The sequence below is a fragment of the Ranitomeya variabilis genome, chromosome 4, assembly GCF_051348905.1.
Source record: "Ranitomeya variabilis isolate aRanVar5 chromosome 4, aRanVar5.hap1, whole genome shotgun sequence".
Classification (NCBI taxonomy): domain Eukaryota; kingdom Metazoa; phylum Chordata; class Amphibia; order Anura; family Dendrobatidae; genus Ranitomeya; species Ranitomeya variabilis.
The window spans coordinates 584505201-584520034 of record NC_135235.1 but is presented as its reverse complement, the minus strand read 5'-3'; the positions used below and the strand labels follow the sequence as shown (position 1 = coordinate 584520034).

Genomic DNA, 14834 nt, shown 5'->3' with positions numbered 1-14834 from the left:
CTCTGCTGCCCGCCCATGTTTAACTATTTATCTCCCCTTCAGGCTGCATCAACAACAGGAAGAAGAACTTGAGGCAGTTGATGAAAGTCTCCAGCAAGAAGTCTTCCACCACTCAATAAATTCCATAATTTACCTGCCCTGTGGTCTGTTGTATTTACAGAGCTGTGGCAAGTGGTGCTGCCCATGACGAGCAGATGCTATGGTCTGGTCGCCACGGGCAAGAGCCCTATATTTTTTTATATATACAAGAATTCAACCTATAATGACAGAATAACCCACGCTATAATTAGAAGCCATATGGCGCCATGATAACAAATGCGGCAAAGTAAGACTTTTATAAATCCTTATTCACTTACAAGACAGCTGCGTTCTTCTTTTACACTCATACATTCAATACTTTATTGATCGCCTTCATTTCATCCGGATCCAGAGGGGTCAGGTTAAAGCCTTTCAGCTCTGGTTTACCTGCGGGTACAAAAAAGGGACCACAAATGGCAGGTTGGAAAGCAGGGAAGACACAGATCCCCTGCGCCGTCGCCCTGTGTTTACCTTGCGCCTCATATAACTCGTTCACCTTAACTTTTAGCTGAGAGCGAAGATTTTGGATCTCTACGTCCAGCTGTTCCTGATCTGCAAGACAAGTAACACTCAGACGTTCCTGTAGGGACCGGCCGAGGGTCTCCAGACCCAAACTCAACAACCTTATAGGTATATCGGGAGACCAGCGGCCAGTCCGTACATCACACACCATGCACGGATGTCTGAACTAGGCCCTAGACTGGGATTATCATCCAATATTAGCCCTCTCAGCCCCCTCCCACTCACCTTTCTCGATCATCTGCTTGGTTTTATCTTTTGGAAGCTTAATAAACATGTTACCGAAACAAACGGTCACCGGCCCTGCGGGTACAGAACAAGGGAGAAGATGGCGGTGTCAGTTCACTTAGGAGCCGCGAGGCAGGTAATACCTCACTTATAGCAGCGCCACAAGATTTAAGGATCTGGCAACTGGAAGATTTGCTTATCTGCCTTGCTACAAAATTAGTTTCATGCTGGATTAGAAGTCATTTTCCCAGACCCTGGATTATCAGAGTTTTTACTTACAAAGTAACATTCACCGACCTGAATGAGAGGGGTCTCTGCCGAGCGCTCGAAGGGCCTCTCTATTCTGATTCCTTTTAAGATCGAGATCCACAATCTGAAAGATGAAGGATTAGACAATGTTCACCTTGTGCCCACCTCGGACCTCCTGGACAAGGGTCCTAACTGACAGAACACCAAGGATAAACCCTTAGAAGACTATTGGATCACTGATGAATCCATGAGGTTATCAAAGTGAATTGTTGGGTCACAACATGCGACTGCGACCCTGATGCTCAAGGCTTATGGATATGTCATCAAGAGCCATAATGAGGGAGCCTTACCAGCGATGGTCCCTGAATTCTGATCGTCTAAGGGATTCTGCAAACTTCTGTGGCTGCGCCTGTGAGACCATGGTGCCCAGCTCCTGACACCCTACGCTGTATCACAGGCACATGCCGCCGCTAACATTAGGTCACGCTCCATGCAGGGGGGCTACTTGATTTCTGATTTGGGGATATACTAACTGTCCTGCTATTATATCTCACAGTGCAGTTTGCTGTTGTCTATTTGCAAACTGGTATGATCCTGACTGGCACCAATATAATTTAGGGCGGTACATCGATGCTTTTATTGGTATTCAGGGGCATTCTGCTGGCGCTATAGGTATTTAGCGGGCACTCTGCTGGCGCTATAGGTATTTAGCGGGCACTTGGCTGGATTTATAGATATTTAGGGGGCCCTAGCCTTTAGCTATAGATGTTTAGGGGGCACTCTGCTGGCGCTATAGGTATTTAGGGGGCCCTAGCCTGGAGCTATAGATATTTAGGGGGCCCTAGCCTGGAGCTATGGATATTTAGGGGGCCCTAGCCTGGAGCTATGGATATTTAGGGGGCCCTAGCCTGGAGCTATGGATATTTAGGGGGCACTAGCCTGGAGCTATAGATGTTTAGGGGGCACTCTGCTGGAGCTATAGGTATTTAGGGGGCCCTAGCCTGGAGCTATGGATATTTAGGGGGCCCTAGCCTGGAGCTATGGATATTTAGGGGGCCCTAGCCTGGAGCTATAGATATTTAGGGGGCCCTAGCCTGGAGCTATAGGTATTTAGGGGGCCCTAGCCTGGAGCTATGGATATTTAGGGGGCCCTAGCCTGGAGCTATGGATATTTAGGGGGCCCTAGCCTGGAGCTATGGATATTTAGGGGGCCCTAGCCTGGAGCTATAGATATTTAGGGGGCCCTAGCCTGGAGCTATAGATATTTAGGGGGCCCTAGCCTGGAGCTATAGATATTTAGGGGGCCTTAGGCTGGAGCTATAGATATTTAGGGGGCACGCATGCCAGCAATGTTCTCATTAAGGGCTCATTTCCACATGCGAGGCACACGTCCGTATCTCGCATGTGGAAACCAAGCTGTGGAGCCGGCACTCAGGAGCGGAGCGTGCGGCCGCATAGGAACACATGGAGCTGCACAGCTCCGCTCCTGAGTGCCGGCGCCAGAGCTTGGTTTCCACATGCGCGATACGGACGTGTGCCTCGCATGTGGAAATGAGCCCTAAGAAGGGCACTGTGAAGCCCCAGTATTACCCCTATATGAAAACCCTTCTCTTTTCAGTCTGCAGCATGTCACTACTACCACAGCCGGTGCTGTCCGGGTTACCTGCCGCCTGTCCACCAACACATCTTCGGCTTTCTTCTCCACCTCCTGCAGATAAGCCAGCACTGCCTCCGGTTCCTCGTACTTCTCCATGTTTTCACCGGGCTTTTGGCACGCAGCAACGCAAAATATTTACGTCACATTCTAAGAGCAAACGAATTTCAATGTTACAAAAAACGTCAACAAAATGGCGATGGAGACAACTCATACAGTTCACTTGCGCCTCTTGTGACGAAAAAAAACCTTGTTTTTTTTTTAGGGAGACGTGCGCCCTCTAGCGGTCACTTGACACAATCTCCACACCACTAGGAATAATGTTGTTTCTTAGCAGGACGCGCCCTCTGGTGATGAGACGCAGTAATAACATGCGGGTAATCAGCACTGTGCCCGTTTTTCATTTGCTGGCAGCCTAAGCTGCATCTCTATTTGCGGAGTTTGGCTATACTATTCACATGATTTAGAACATCCAGTGTTCATTTTTGCAACGGCCTCTTAAAGGGAATATATACAGTACAGACCAAAAGTTTTGACACACCTTCTCATTTAAAGATTTTTCTGTATTTTCATGACTACGAAAATTGTACATTCACACTGAAGGCATCAAAACTATGAATTATCACATGTGGAATTATATACTCAGCAAAAAAGTGTGAAACAACTAAAAAAATGTCTTATATTCTAGGTTCTTCAAAGTAGATACCTTTTGCTTTGATGACTGCTTTGCACACTCTTGGCATTCTCTTGATGAGCTTCAAGAGGTAGTCACCGGGAATGGAGTTCCCAGAGATGCTTAGCACTTGTTGGCCCTTTTGCCTTCACTCTGCGGTCCAGCTCACCCCAAACCATCTCGACTGGGTTCAGGTCTGGTGACTGTGGAGGCCAGGTCATCTGGCATAGCACCACTTCGCTCTCCTTCTTGGTCAAATAGCCCTTACACAGCCTGGAGGTGTGTTTGGGGTCATTGTCCTGTTGAAAAATAAATGATCGGCGTGCCGCGTGTGGCTGGAAGCAGGGAGCACCGTATTCTTCGGTAATATGTATATTTTGGGTTTTCTTTGCCTAATATTTTGATATTGTTAGATGCATGCATTAGTCTTCATGACATCAGGGTCTGTTTTAGACTAGCAATTGGGCGTATTGCATACATGAACGTCTGTTTATCCTCGGCTGCACTATTGCAGTTGCAGTTCTGAGCATTTCTTTCGTATGCTCCATTGTTGAAATCAATGAGTTGAGTGGTTATATGGCTGTGTTCAGCATTTATTAAAAGGTGTATTTTTTTCATCTGCTCACTCTATTAATACAAGGATACTGGGCTTATCGCATGTAGCAAATATGACTGCGGTCTGTTAGTTAAATTGGTCGGCGTTTCTGATTAGGGGCTTTGCATAGCGTTATTTGAATTAACATTAAACATTGCATGCCTTATAGCCCCTGCCTTTCATTATTTGACTAGTATTCAGGTCTTGAGCATTTGTATAATAATATTTAAAACCAAAGGATAATAATAATTTTTTCATGTGCTAAATTTATCTTTATCAAGAGATGTTTTCTCAGCATGCTCTATTGTCAGGCTTAATTAATAAATGAAAGAATGTGTGTATTACCTGATGCTTTCCTGCTACCATTAGAATTCTTTCTACGCCTACCTGCCATTATATAATTGATATTTATGGTTTTGAGGCATTGTTTTATCTTTTGTATTGTTTGTGTCAATAAAGTTATAACTTTTTATCTAAAAAAATATAACACTTCTTGATTCAGCGTGCAGTTTAATAATTGCCTAGCGGATCAGTATGTTTAGTGATTGAATAGAGTGTTACCCATCCCTGAGTGTGTGGTAATGGGTCTGGGTTTTATGTTTACTAACTGCATAAAGTGTATGAGAACATGATACGAGGAACCTGATTATGTTTTTTTTTTGTTTGTTTTTTTTTAATGATAGGCCACACAGGGATCGTAAGGTTAATGCATTGAGGCGGTAGGCCAGTCTGAACAAATGCGTTTTTAGGGCACGCTTAAAACTGTGGGGATTGGGGATTAATCGTATTAACCTGGGTAGTGCATTCCAAAGAATTGGCGCAGCACGTGTAAAGTCTTGGAGACGGGAGTGGGAGGTTCTGATTATTGAGGATGCTAACCTGAGGTCATTAGCGGAGCGGAGGGCACGGGTAGGGTGGTAGACTGAGACCAGAGAGGAGATGTAGGGTGGTGCTGAGCCATGGAGTGCTTTGTGGATGAGGGTAGTAGTTTTGTACTGGATTCTGGAGTGGATGGGTAGCCAGTGTAATGACTGGCACAAGGTAGAGGCATCGGTGCAACGGTTGGTGAGGAATATGATCCTGGCTGCAGCATTCAGGACAGATTGGAGCGGGGAGAGTTAATTCCACAGCACTTTACAGACATTATCATCACTGTCCCCATTGGGGCTCATAATCTACATTCTCTATCAGTATGTCTTTGGAGAGTGGGAGGAAACCCACGGAGAACATACCAACTCCTTGCAGGTGTTCTCGGTGGGATTTGAACCCAGGACCCCAGTGATGTAATACTACAGTGCTATCCACTGAGCCACCGTGCGGCCCATCTTCTGCCATCTACATCAGTATAGCTGCATGTGAGGTTTTATATCATTATTAGCTGGTTTATAGCAGAGCTCAGCTCTCCTGCACACTTCCACAATGGAGCTAGAAATAATTAACCCCTTAATCCCATATGACGTACTATCCCGTCAAGGTGACCTGGGACTTAATTCCCAGTGACGGGATAGTACGTCATATGCGATCGGCAGCGCTCACGGGGGGAGCGCGGCCGATCGCGGCCGGGTGTCAGCTGACTCGCAGCTGACATCCGGCACTATGTGCCAGGAGCGGTCACGGACCGCCCCTGGCACATTAAAGGGACACTGTCACCTGAATTTGGAGGGAACAATCTTTAGCCATAGGGACGGGGTTTTCGGGTATTTGATTCACCCTTTCCTTAGCCGCTGGCTGCATGCTGGCTGCAATATGGGATTGAAGTTCTTTCTCTGTCCTCCGTAGTACATGCCTGCACAGTGCAAACTGTCAGATCAGCGATCTGTGATGTCCCCCCCCCCCCCCCCCCCCCCCGGGACAAAGTAAAAAAAAAAAAATTCCACATGTGTAAAAAATAAAATAAAAAAAATTCCTAAATAAAGAAAAAAAAAATATATTATTCCCATAAATACATTTCTTTATCTAAATTAAAAAAACAAACAATAAAAGTACACATATTTAGTATCGCCGCGTCCGTAACGACCTGACCTATAAAACTGTCCCACTAGTTAACCCCTTCAGTGAACACCGTAATAAAAAAAAAAAACGAGCCAAAAAACCGCTTTATTATCATACCGCTGCACAAAAAGTGGAATAACACGCGATCAAAAAGATGGATATAAATAACCATGGTACCGCTGAAAACGTCATCTTGTCCCGCAAAAAACGAGCTGCCATACAGCATCATAAGCAAAAATATAAAAAAGTTATAGTCCTCAGAATAAAGCGATGCCAAAATAATTATTTTTTTCTATAAAATAGCTTTTATCGTATAAAAGCGCCAAAACATAAAAAATGATATAAATGAGATATCGCTGTAATCGTACTGACCCGACGAATAAAACTGCTTTATCAATTTTACCAAACGTGGAACGGTATAAACGCCTCCCCCCCAAGAAATTCATGAATAGCTGGTTTTTGGTCATTCTGCCTCACAAAAATCGGAATAAAAAGCGATCAAAAAATGTCATGTGCCCGAAAATGTTACCAAAAAAAAGTCAACTCGTCCCTCAAAAAACAAGACCTCACATGACTCTGTGGACCAAAATATGGAAAAATTATAGGTCTCAAAATGTGGAGACGCAAAAACTTTTTTGCTATAAAAAGCGTCTTTTAGTGTGTGACAGCTGCCAATCATAAAAATCCGATATAAAAAAATGCTATAAAAGTAAATCAAACCCCCCTTCATCACCCCCTTAGTTAGGGAAAAATAATAAAATGTAAAAAATGTATTTATTTCCATTTTCCCATTAGGATTAGGGCTAGGGTTAGGGCTAGGGTTAGGGCTAGGGTTAGGGCTAGGGTTGGAGCTAAAGTTAGGGTTAGGGTTGGGGCTAAAGTTAGGGTTAGGGTTGGGGCTAAAGTTAGGGTTAGGGTTGGGGCTAAAGTTAGGGTTAAGGTTGGGGCTAAAGTTAGGGTTAGGGTTTGGATTACATTTACGGTTGGGATTAGGGTTAGGGGTGTGTCAGGGTTAGGGGTGTGGTTAGGGTTACCGTTGGGATTAGGGTTATGGGTGTGTTTAGATTAGGGTTTCAAGTAGAATTGGGGAGTTTCCACTGTTCAGGCACATCAGGGGCTCTCCAAACGTGACATGGCGTCCGATCTCAATTCCAGCCAATTCTGCGTTGAAAAAGTAAAACAGTGCTCCTTCCCTTCCGAGCTCTCCCGTGCGCCCAAACAGGGGTTTACCCCAACATATGGGGTATCAGCGTACTCGGGACAAATTGGACAACAACTTTTGGGGTCCAAGTTCTCTTGTTATCCTTGGGAAAATAAAAATTTGGGGGGGCTAAAAATCATGTTTGTGGGAAAAAAAAAGATTTTTTATTTTCACGGCTCAGCGTTGTAAACTGTAGTGAAACACTTGGGAGTTCAAAGTTCTCACAACATATCTAGATAAGTTCCTTGGGAGGTCTAGTTTCCAATATGGGGTCACTTGTGGGGGGTTTCTACTGTTTGGGTACATCAGGGGCTCTACAAATGCAACGTGATGCCTGCAGACCAATCCATCTAAGTCTGCATTCCAAATGGCGCTCCTTCCCTTCCGAGCTCTGCCATGCGCCCAAACAGTGGTTCCCCCCCACATATGGGGTATCAGCGTACTCAGGACAAATTGGACAACAACTTTTGGGGTCCAATTTATCCTGCTACCCTTGTGAAAATACAAAACAGGGGGCTAAAAAATAATTTTTGTGAAAAAAAAATAATTTTTATTTTCACGGCTCTGCGTTATAAACTGTAGTGAAACACTTGGGGGTTCAAATTTCTCACAACACATCTAGATAAGTTCCTTGGGAGGTCTAGTTTCCAATATGGGGTCACTTGTGGGGGGTTTGTACTGTTTGGGTACATCAGGGGCTCTGCAAATGCAACGTGACGCCTGCAGACCAATCCATCTAAGTCTGCATTCCAAATGGCGCTCCTTCCCTTCCGAGCTCTGCCATGCGCCCAAACAGTGGTTCCTCCCCACATACGGGGTATCAGCGTACTCAGGACAAATTGGACAACAACTTTTGGGGTTCAATTTCTCCTGTTACCCTTGGGAAAATACAAAACTGGGGGCTAATAAATCATTTTTGTGAAAAAAAAAAAGAATTTTTATATTCACGGCTCTGCATTATAAACTGTAGTGAAACACTTGGGGGATCAAAGCTCTCAAAACACATCTAGATAAGTTCCTTAGGGGGTCTACTTTCCAAAATGGTGTCACTTGTGGGGGGGGGTTTAATGTTTAGGCACATCAGGGGCTCTCCAAACGCAACATGGTGTCCCATCTCAATTCCAGTCAATTTTGCATTGAAAAGTCAAACGACGCTCCTTCCCTTCCGAGCTCTGCCATGCGCCCAAACAGTCGTTTACCCCCACATATGGGGTATCAGCGTACTCAGGACAAATTGTACAACAACTATTGGGGTCCAATTTCTTCTCTTACCCTTGGGAAAATAAAAAATTGGGGGCGAAAAGATCATTTTTGTGAAAAAATATGATTTTTTATTTTTACGGCTCTGCATTATAAACTTCTGTGAAGCACTTGTTGGGTCAAAGTGCTCACCACACATCTAGATAAGTTCCTTAAGGGGTCTACTTTCCAAAATAGTGTCACTTTTGGGGGGTTTCAATGTTTAGGCACATCAGGGGCTCTCCAAACGCAACATGGCGTCCCATCTCAATTCCAGTCAATTTTGCATTGAAAAGTCAAATGGTGCTCCTTCCCTTCCGAGCTCTGCCATGCGCCCAAACAATGGTTTACACCAATATATGGGGTATCAGCGTACTCAGGACAAATTGCACAACAATTTTTGGCGTCCAATTTCTTCTCTTACCCTTGGGAAAATAAAAAATTTGGGGCAGAAAGATCATTTTTGTGAAAAAATATGATTTTTTATTTTTAAGGCTCTGCATTATAAACTTCTGTGAAGCACTTGGTGGGTCAAAGTGCTCACCACACATCTAGATAAGTTTCTTAGGGGGTCTACTTTCCAAAATGGTGTCACTTGTGGGGGGTTTCAATGTTTACGCACATCAGGGGCTCTCCAAACGCAACATGGCGTCCCATCTCAATTCCAGTCAATTTTGCATTGAAAAGTAAAATGGCGCTCCTTTCCTTCCGAGCTCTGCCATGCGCCCAAACAGTGGTTTACCCCCACATATGGGGTATCAGCGTACTCAGGACAAATTGTACAACAACTTTTGGGGTCCATTTTCTCCTGTTACCCTTGGTAAAATAAGACAAATTGGAGCCGAAATAAATTTTGTGTGAAAAAAAGTTAAATGTTTATTTTTATTTAAACATTCCAAAAATTCCTGTGAAACACCTGAAGGGTTAATAAACTTCTTGAATGTAGTTTTGAGCACCTTGAGGGGTGCAGTTTTTAGAATGGTGTCACACTTGGGTATTTTCTATCATATAGACCCCTCAAAATGACTTCAAATGAGATGTGGTCCCTAAAACAAAATGATGTTGTAAAAATGAGAAATTGCTGGTCAACTTTTAACCCTTATAACTCCCTAACAAAAAAAAATTGTGCTGATGTAAAGTAGACATGTGGGAAATGTTACTTATTAAGTATTTTGCGTGACATATCTCTGTGATTTAAGGGCATAAAAATTCAAAGTTGGAAAATTGCAAAATTTTCAAAATTTTCGCCAAATTTCCATTTTTTTCACAAATAAACGCAAGTTATATCAAACAAATTTTACCACTATCATGAAGTACAATATGTCACGAGAAAACAATGTCAGAATCGCCAAGATCCGTTGAAGCGTTCCAGAGTTATAACCTCATAAAGGGACAGTGGTCTGAATTGTAAAAATTGGCCCGGTTATTAACGTGCAAACCACCCTCGGGGCTTAAGGTGTTAAGCAGTGCAGAGCCGAGACTCAAGCTTAGCTTTCTTTGCTGCAGAGAGATCAGTACTGTGAAAATGCAAATGCTCTGTTGATGCATATGCAAAACTGGAGGAAAGTGGATTAAAATCTGCACTGCCGGTGGCCCAATGATGAGCAGGACACAAGATCTGTGGAAATGCGGTTTTTGTCAACACGTTTCAAAGAGGTGCACTTCTTCATCAGGAGAGACCACAATCAGCAGCGAGCTTGTGGGACTGGGGAGAGTGGGTAGCCATTTACTGTAAGGGTACCGTCACACAGTGCAATTTTGATCGCTACGACGGCACGATCCGTGACGTCGCAGCGATCGTATGATTATCGCTCCAGCGTCGTAGACTGCGGTCACACGTTGCAATCACGGCGCTGGAGCGATGCCGAAGTCCCCGGGTAACCAGGGTAAACATCGGGTAACTAAGCGCAGGGCCGCGCTTAGTAACCCGATGTTTACCGTGGTTTCCAGCGTAAAAGTAAAAAAAAACAAACCGTACATGCTCACCATCTGATGTCCGTCCGGTCCCTTGCCGTCCGCTTCCTGCTCTGACAGATCCGGCCGTACAGTGAGAGCAGAGTGCAGCGGTGACGTCACCGCTGTGATCTGCTCTCACTTTCCGGCCGGCAGACAGTCAGAGCGGGAAGCGGACGGCAAGGGACCTGACGGACATCAGATGGTGAGCATGTACGGTTTGTTTTTTTTTACTTTTACGCTGGTAACCACGGTAAACATCGGGTTACTAAGCGCGGCCCTGCGCTTAGTTACCCAATGTTTACCCTGGTTACCAGCGAACGCATCGCTGGATCGCTGTCACACACAACGATCCAGCGATGTCAGCGGGTGATCAAGCGACGAAATAAAGTTCCATACGATCTGCTACGACGTACGATTCTCAGCAGGATCCCTGATCGCTGCTGCGTGTCAGACACTGCGATATCGTAACGATATCGCTAGAACGTCACGAATCGTACCGTCGTAGCGATCAAAATTGCACTGTGTGACGGTACCCTTATGGATAGGTTCGTTGGGGGGGTCGCGTGAGATGGGGGAAAGATGATGAATTCTGTTTTGTCCATATTAAGTTTTAGAAATATAGCGGAGAAGAAGGATGAAATAGCGGATAGAAATTGAGGGATTCTGGTTAGTAGGGTGGTGATATCTGGTCCAGAGTTATAGATCTGTGTGTCATCAGCATAGAGATGATACTGAAAACCGTGAGATTCTATGAGCTGTCCCAGGCCAAAAGTGTAAATGGAGAAGAGCAGGGGCCCTAGAACTGAACCTTGTGGGACTCCGACAGATAGGGGGCAAGGTGAGGAGGTGGTGTGTGAGTGGGAGATGCTGAATGTCCGGTCAGTTAGGTATGACGAGATCCAGGATAGGGCCAAGCCTGTGATGCCAAGGGATGAGAGGGTCTGTAATAATAGGGAATGGTCCACTGTGTCAAAGGCAGCTGACAGGTCGAGGAGGAGGTGAACAGAGTAGTGTCGCTTGCTCTTGGTGGTTAATAGGTCATTGGTGACCTTAGTTAGGGCAGGTATAGAAGAAGTACTTGTGAGGATCGGAGGTTGCGTGCAGGAAAGTACCGAGAGACGAGGTCACAGATGTATGGAGGAGACAGGTTGTGGATGGCTTTGTACGTCATGGTTAGGGGTTTTTGAACTGGAGTCTTTGGGTAATGGGGAACCAGTGCAGAGATTGACAGAGGGAGGAAGCCGGGAATAATGGGGGGACAGGTGGATTAGTCGGGCAGCAGAGTTTAGAATCAATTGGAGGGGTGCGAGAGTGTTAGAGGGGAGGCCACAGAACAGGAGGTTGCAGTAGTCGAGGCAGGAGATGATGAGGGTATGGACTAGGGTTTTTGCAGATTCTTGGTTGAGGAATGTGTGGATCCAGGAGATATTTTGGAGTTGGAGTCGGCAGGAAGTGGAACGGGCTTGGATATGTGGTTAGAAGGAGAGATGAGAGTCAAGCATTACCTCAAGGTAGTGAGCTTGCCTGACTGGGGTGAGTGGGCAGTGTATAGTTCTGTTAGTAGGGGTTGCGCTTATTGTCTTTCCAGTCCCTTTGTCTATCTCTATCTGTTGATGCATATGGCAGAGAATTATTTTCTGTCATATGCATCAAGAAAGCAGCAATTGAAGTTTCACATCACCAAACACAGCACAGACCTGCTTATGGCAGCTCTGCACAAGCTTAGTTATTACAAGTTCTGTTGTGCAGAGTTGAGTTGATATAAAACCACACAGTACCTATACTGGCAGAAGATAAAGTTGGTCAGAGAGCTGTATAAGAGCACACAGTGTAAGGAGGCATAGCGTGTATTGTAAAGGTAGATGCTATGCTGGTAGGATGGAAACTACACTGTGCATGACCAACCAGAAGCTGTAAAACTATGCTTAATTGGAGAGTGCTGTAGAATATGTTGGTGCTATATAAGTGAAAAAATAATTATCATTATACTTTCTTTCATCCAGGGCTAAGGTGCAGATCACAATTTTGGCCCAGTATCTAAATACCACGGCCAAGCACCCAATAGCTAGGGTACATTCTCCCCCCCATCATCCGAGCTATGCTATCTAGCTCTCTATCAGGTTGATGGTGGCATTTCTGATATGGCCCATACCCTGGAGCCATCTGTCAGTGACCAGTGCTCTCGTCATGAGAAATGTGGAGTGACAGAACTCAGGAATGGGGAAAGTGACAATATGGTAGAGGCAATCTGCGGATGGGGGAGGCTGTCAGTTTAATTGATGGCAGGGTTTGTATGTGAAATCATTTTACTAATGCAGCCGCTCGCCATACGGTTTCTCAGAAGATGGTCAACCAGTTTTTTTCAATTTAGTTTCAGCAATTCAAATCCACCGACTCATGTAGTTAACCAAATTTTATTAACTCTATGAAAAGGTGTGAAACAGATCAGTATGGTGACATAATACACAATATAAAGGAATATGATAGAGAAGTAACAGGTTTATCATCTGCTCATTGAAGGGAAACTGTCATCCCCAATTTTTTTTTTTCAACGATTGATAAAATGTAAAATAACGACCACACAGACTTCTGATGCGCTCTGCAGACGCAGCAGTAAAGCCTCATTCAGACGTCCCTGCACACAGACATGTGAATGAGGCGTTAGCAGAGCCGAGTCAGAGATCAGAACACAGCAGCAGGATGATTACACTGCGGTGCTCTGAACACTGCAGCGGTGAGTACAGGCCTGCTCTCATCGCTCAGAGAAGCCCTGCGGTGGTAACTTCTTCCAGTGATGAGAACAGCTCAATAGCCTGGGATTAAAAGTACAACACCAGGCTGGCGACCTGTGCTCACCACCGCTGCCCGACCTGTACTCGTAGGTTCTGCACCACTGTGCCCCGTCACCGAAGAATACTGTGTGCAGTGACAGGGGCACATCTCTGGACTACAAGAAAATGGTGCCCAACTCCTCCCACAGCTGTGACCTGGACAGCCCAGGGGGTGTGCCCATTTCACAGCTGAGGCAGCCACAATGTAGGAGATGGGGTCGAACACCGACCACAGTCGCCTATGTCCATGAGCTGCCATATTTGAGGTGGGTGCTCAGACACACACTAGCAAATTAAAATGGCAGCCCCCAGCAGCTGCAGAAAAACATTAATAATACATGTTAAAACAAGATATGCCATTTTGTTTGAGAGATAATTGATTATATAATCAACTAGATTGTGGCCCGATTCTAACGCATCAGGTATTCTAGAATATGCATGTCCCCGTAGTATATGGACAATGATGATTCCAGAATTCGCGGCAGACTGTGCCCGTCGCTGATTGGTCAAGGCAACCTTTATGACATCATCGTCGCCATGGCAACCATTATGACATCTACGTCGATACTGTGCCTGTCGCTGATTGGTCGAGGCGAATTCGCGGCAGACTGTGCCCGTCGCTGATTGGTCGAGGCAACCTTTATGACATCATCGTCACCATGCTGTGCCCGTCTCTGATTGGTCGAGGCCTGGCGGCCTCGACCAATCAGAGACGCGGGATTTCCAGGACAGACAGACAGACAGACGGAAAAACCCTTAGACAATTATATATATAGATAATTATTAATACAATAAAAAAAATTGCATCACATTCCCTTTAAGGCTACGTGCATGTTGGCAGGAAAAATGCTGACAAAAATAAACGTGTTTTTAATGTGATTTTTTTTTACATGTTTTTAATTGCGTCTTTTGCCCATTCATTTGATTAGGTGAAAAACACTGAAAGAACTGACCTGCTGCAGAGCTGAAAACAGCTGGGATGGTGTAAATCCATAAAGAAAAAATAAGCATCATGTTCAGATTTCAGAAATCTCATTCACTTTGCTGGTAATGTAAAACGCTGAGATTTTTATGCTTCAAAAACGAGGAAAAAAACTCACTGATTGAAGAAGCCCTTACTGAAATAGTGGATATCTATTGCTCTCTGTTATCAGCCATTTCTGAGTGTTAGCAGTGACATATACAAGTGCTTCTCACTAAATTAGGATATCATCCAAAAAGTTAATTTATTTCAGTTCTTCAATACAAAAAGTGAAACTCTTATATTATTTAGAGCCATTACAGAGTGATCTATTTCAAGTGTTAATTTCTGTTAATGTTGATGATTATGGCTTACAGCCAATGAAAACCCAAAAGTCATTATCTCAGTAAATTAGAATACTTTATAATACCAGCTTAAAAAAAAAAGATGTTAAAATCCAAAATGTTGGCCTACTGAAATGTATGTTCAGTAAATGCACTCAATACTTGGTCGGGGCTCCTTTTGCATCAATTACTGCATCAATGTGGCGTGGCATGGAGGCGATCAGCCTGTGACACTGCTGAGGGGTTATGGAAGCCCAGGTTTCTTTGATAGCAGCCTTCAGCTGGTCTGCATTGTTGGGTCCGGTGTCTCTCAT

General features: G+C 44.6%; 2 protein-coding genes across 5 annotated transcripts in view; one reads left to right on the top strand and one right to left on the bottom strand.

Moving 5' to 3' along the window:
- TTLL9 (tubulin tyrosine ligase like 9) overlaps positions 1-356 on the top strand; it is a 20470-nt gene extending 20114 nt beyond the window's left edge. For 2 of the 3 annotated variants that reach the window (XM_077253057.1, XM_077253058.1), the window contains exon 14: positions 43-356. In XM_077253057.1, the coding sequence (XP_077109172.1) occupies positions 43-119 (77 nt within the window). In that variant the 3' untranslated portion in view covers positions 120-356. The remainder of the gene's footprint in view (positions 1-42) is intronic. The other variant, XM_077253059.1, reaches the window with a different exon arrangement.
- PDRG1 (p53 and DNA damage regulated 1) overlaps positions 1-14834 on the bottom strand; it is a 27480-nt gene that overhangs the window by 4286 nt on the left and 8360 nt on the right. Inside the window, exons 2-6 of one of the 2 annotated variants that reach the window (XM_077253061.1) lie at positions 2738-2878; positions 1123-1198; positions 826-900; positions 550-630; positions 357-465 (exon numbers count right to left, since the gene is read on the bottom strand). In XM_077253061.1, the coding sequence (XP_077109176.1) occupies positions 383-465; positions 550-630; positions 826-900; positions 1123-1198; positions 2738-2827 (405 nt within the window). In that variant the 5' untranslated portion in view covers positions 2828-2878 and the 3' untranslated portion in view covers positions 357-382. Of the gene's footprint in view, positions 1-356; positions 466-549; positions 631-825; positions 901-1122; positions 1199-2737; positions 2952-14834 lie in introns of those variants that run through there. The other variant, XM_077253060.1, reaches the window with a different exon arrangement.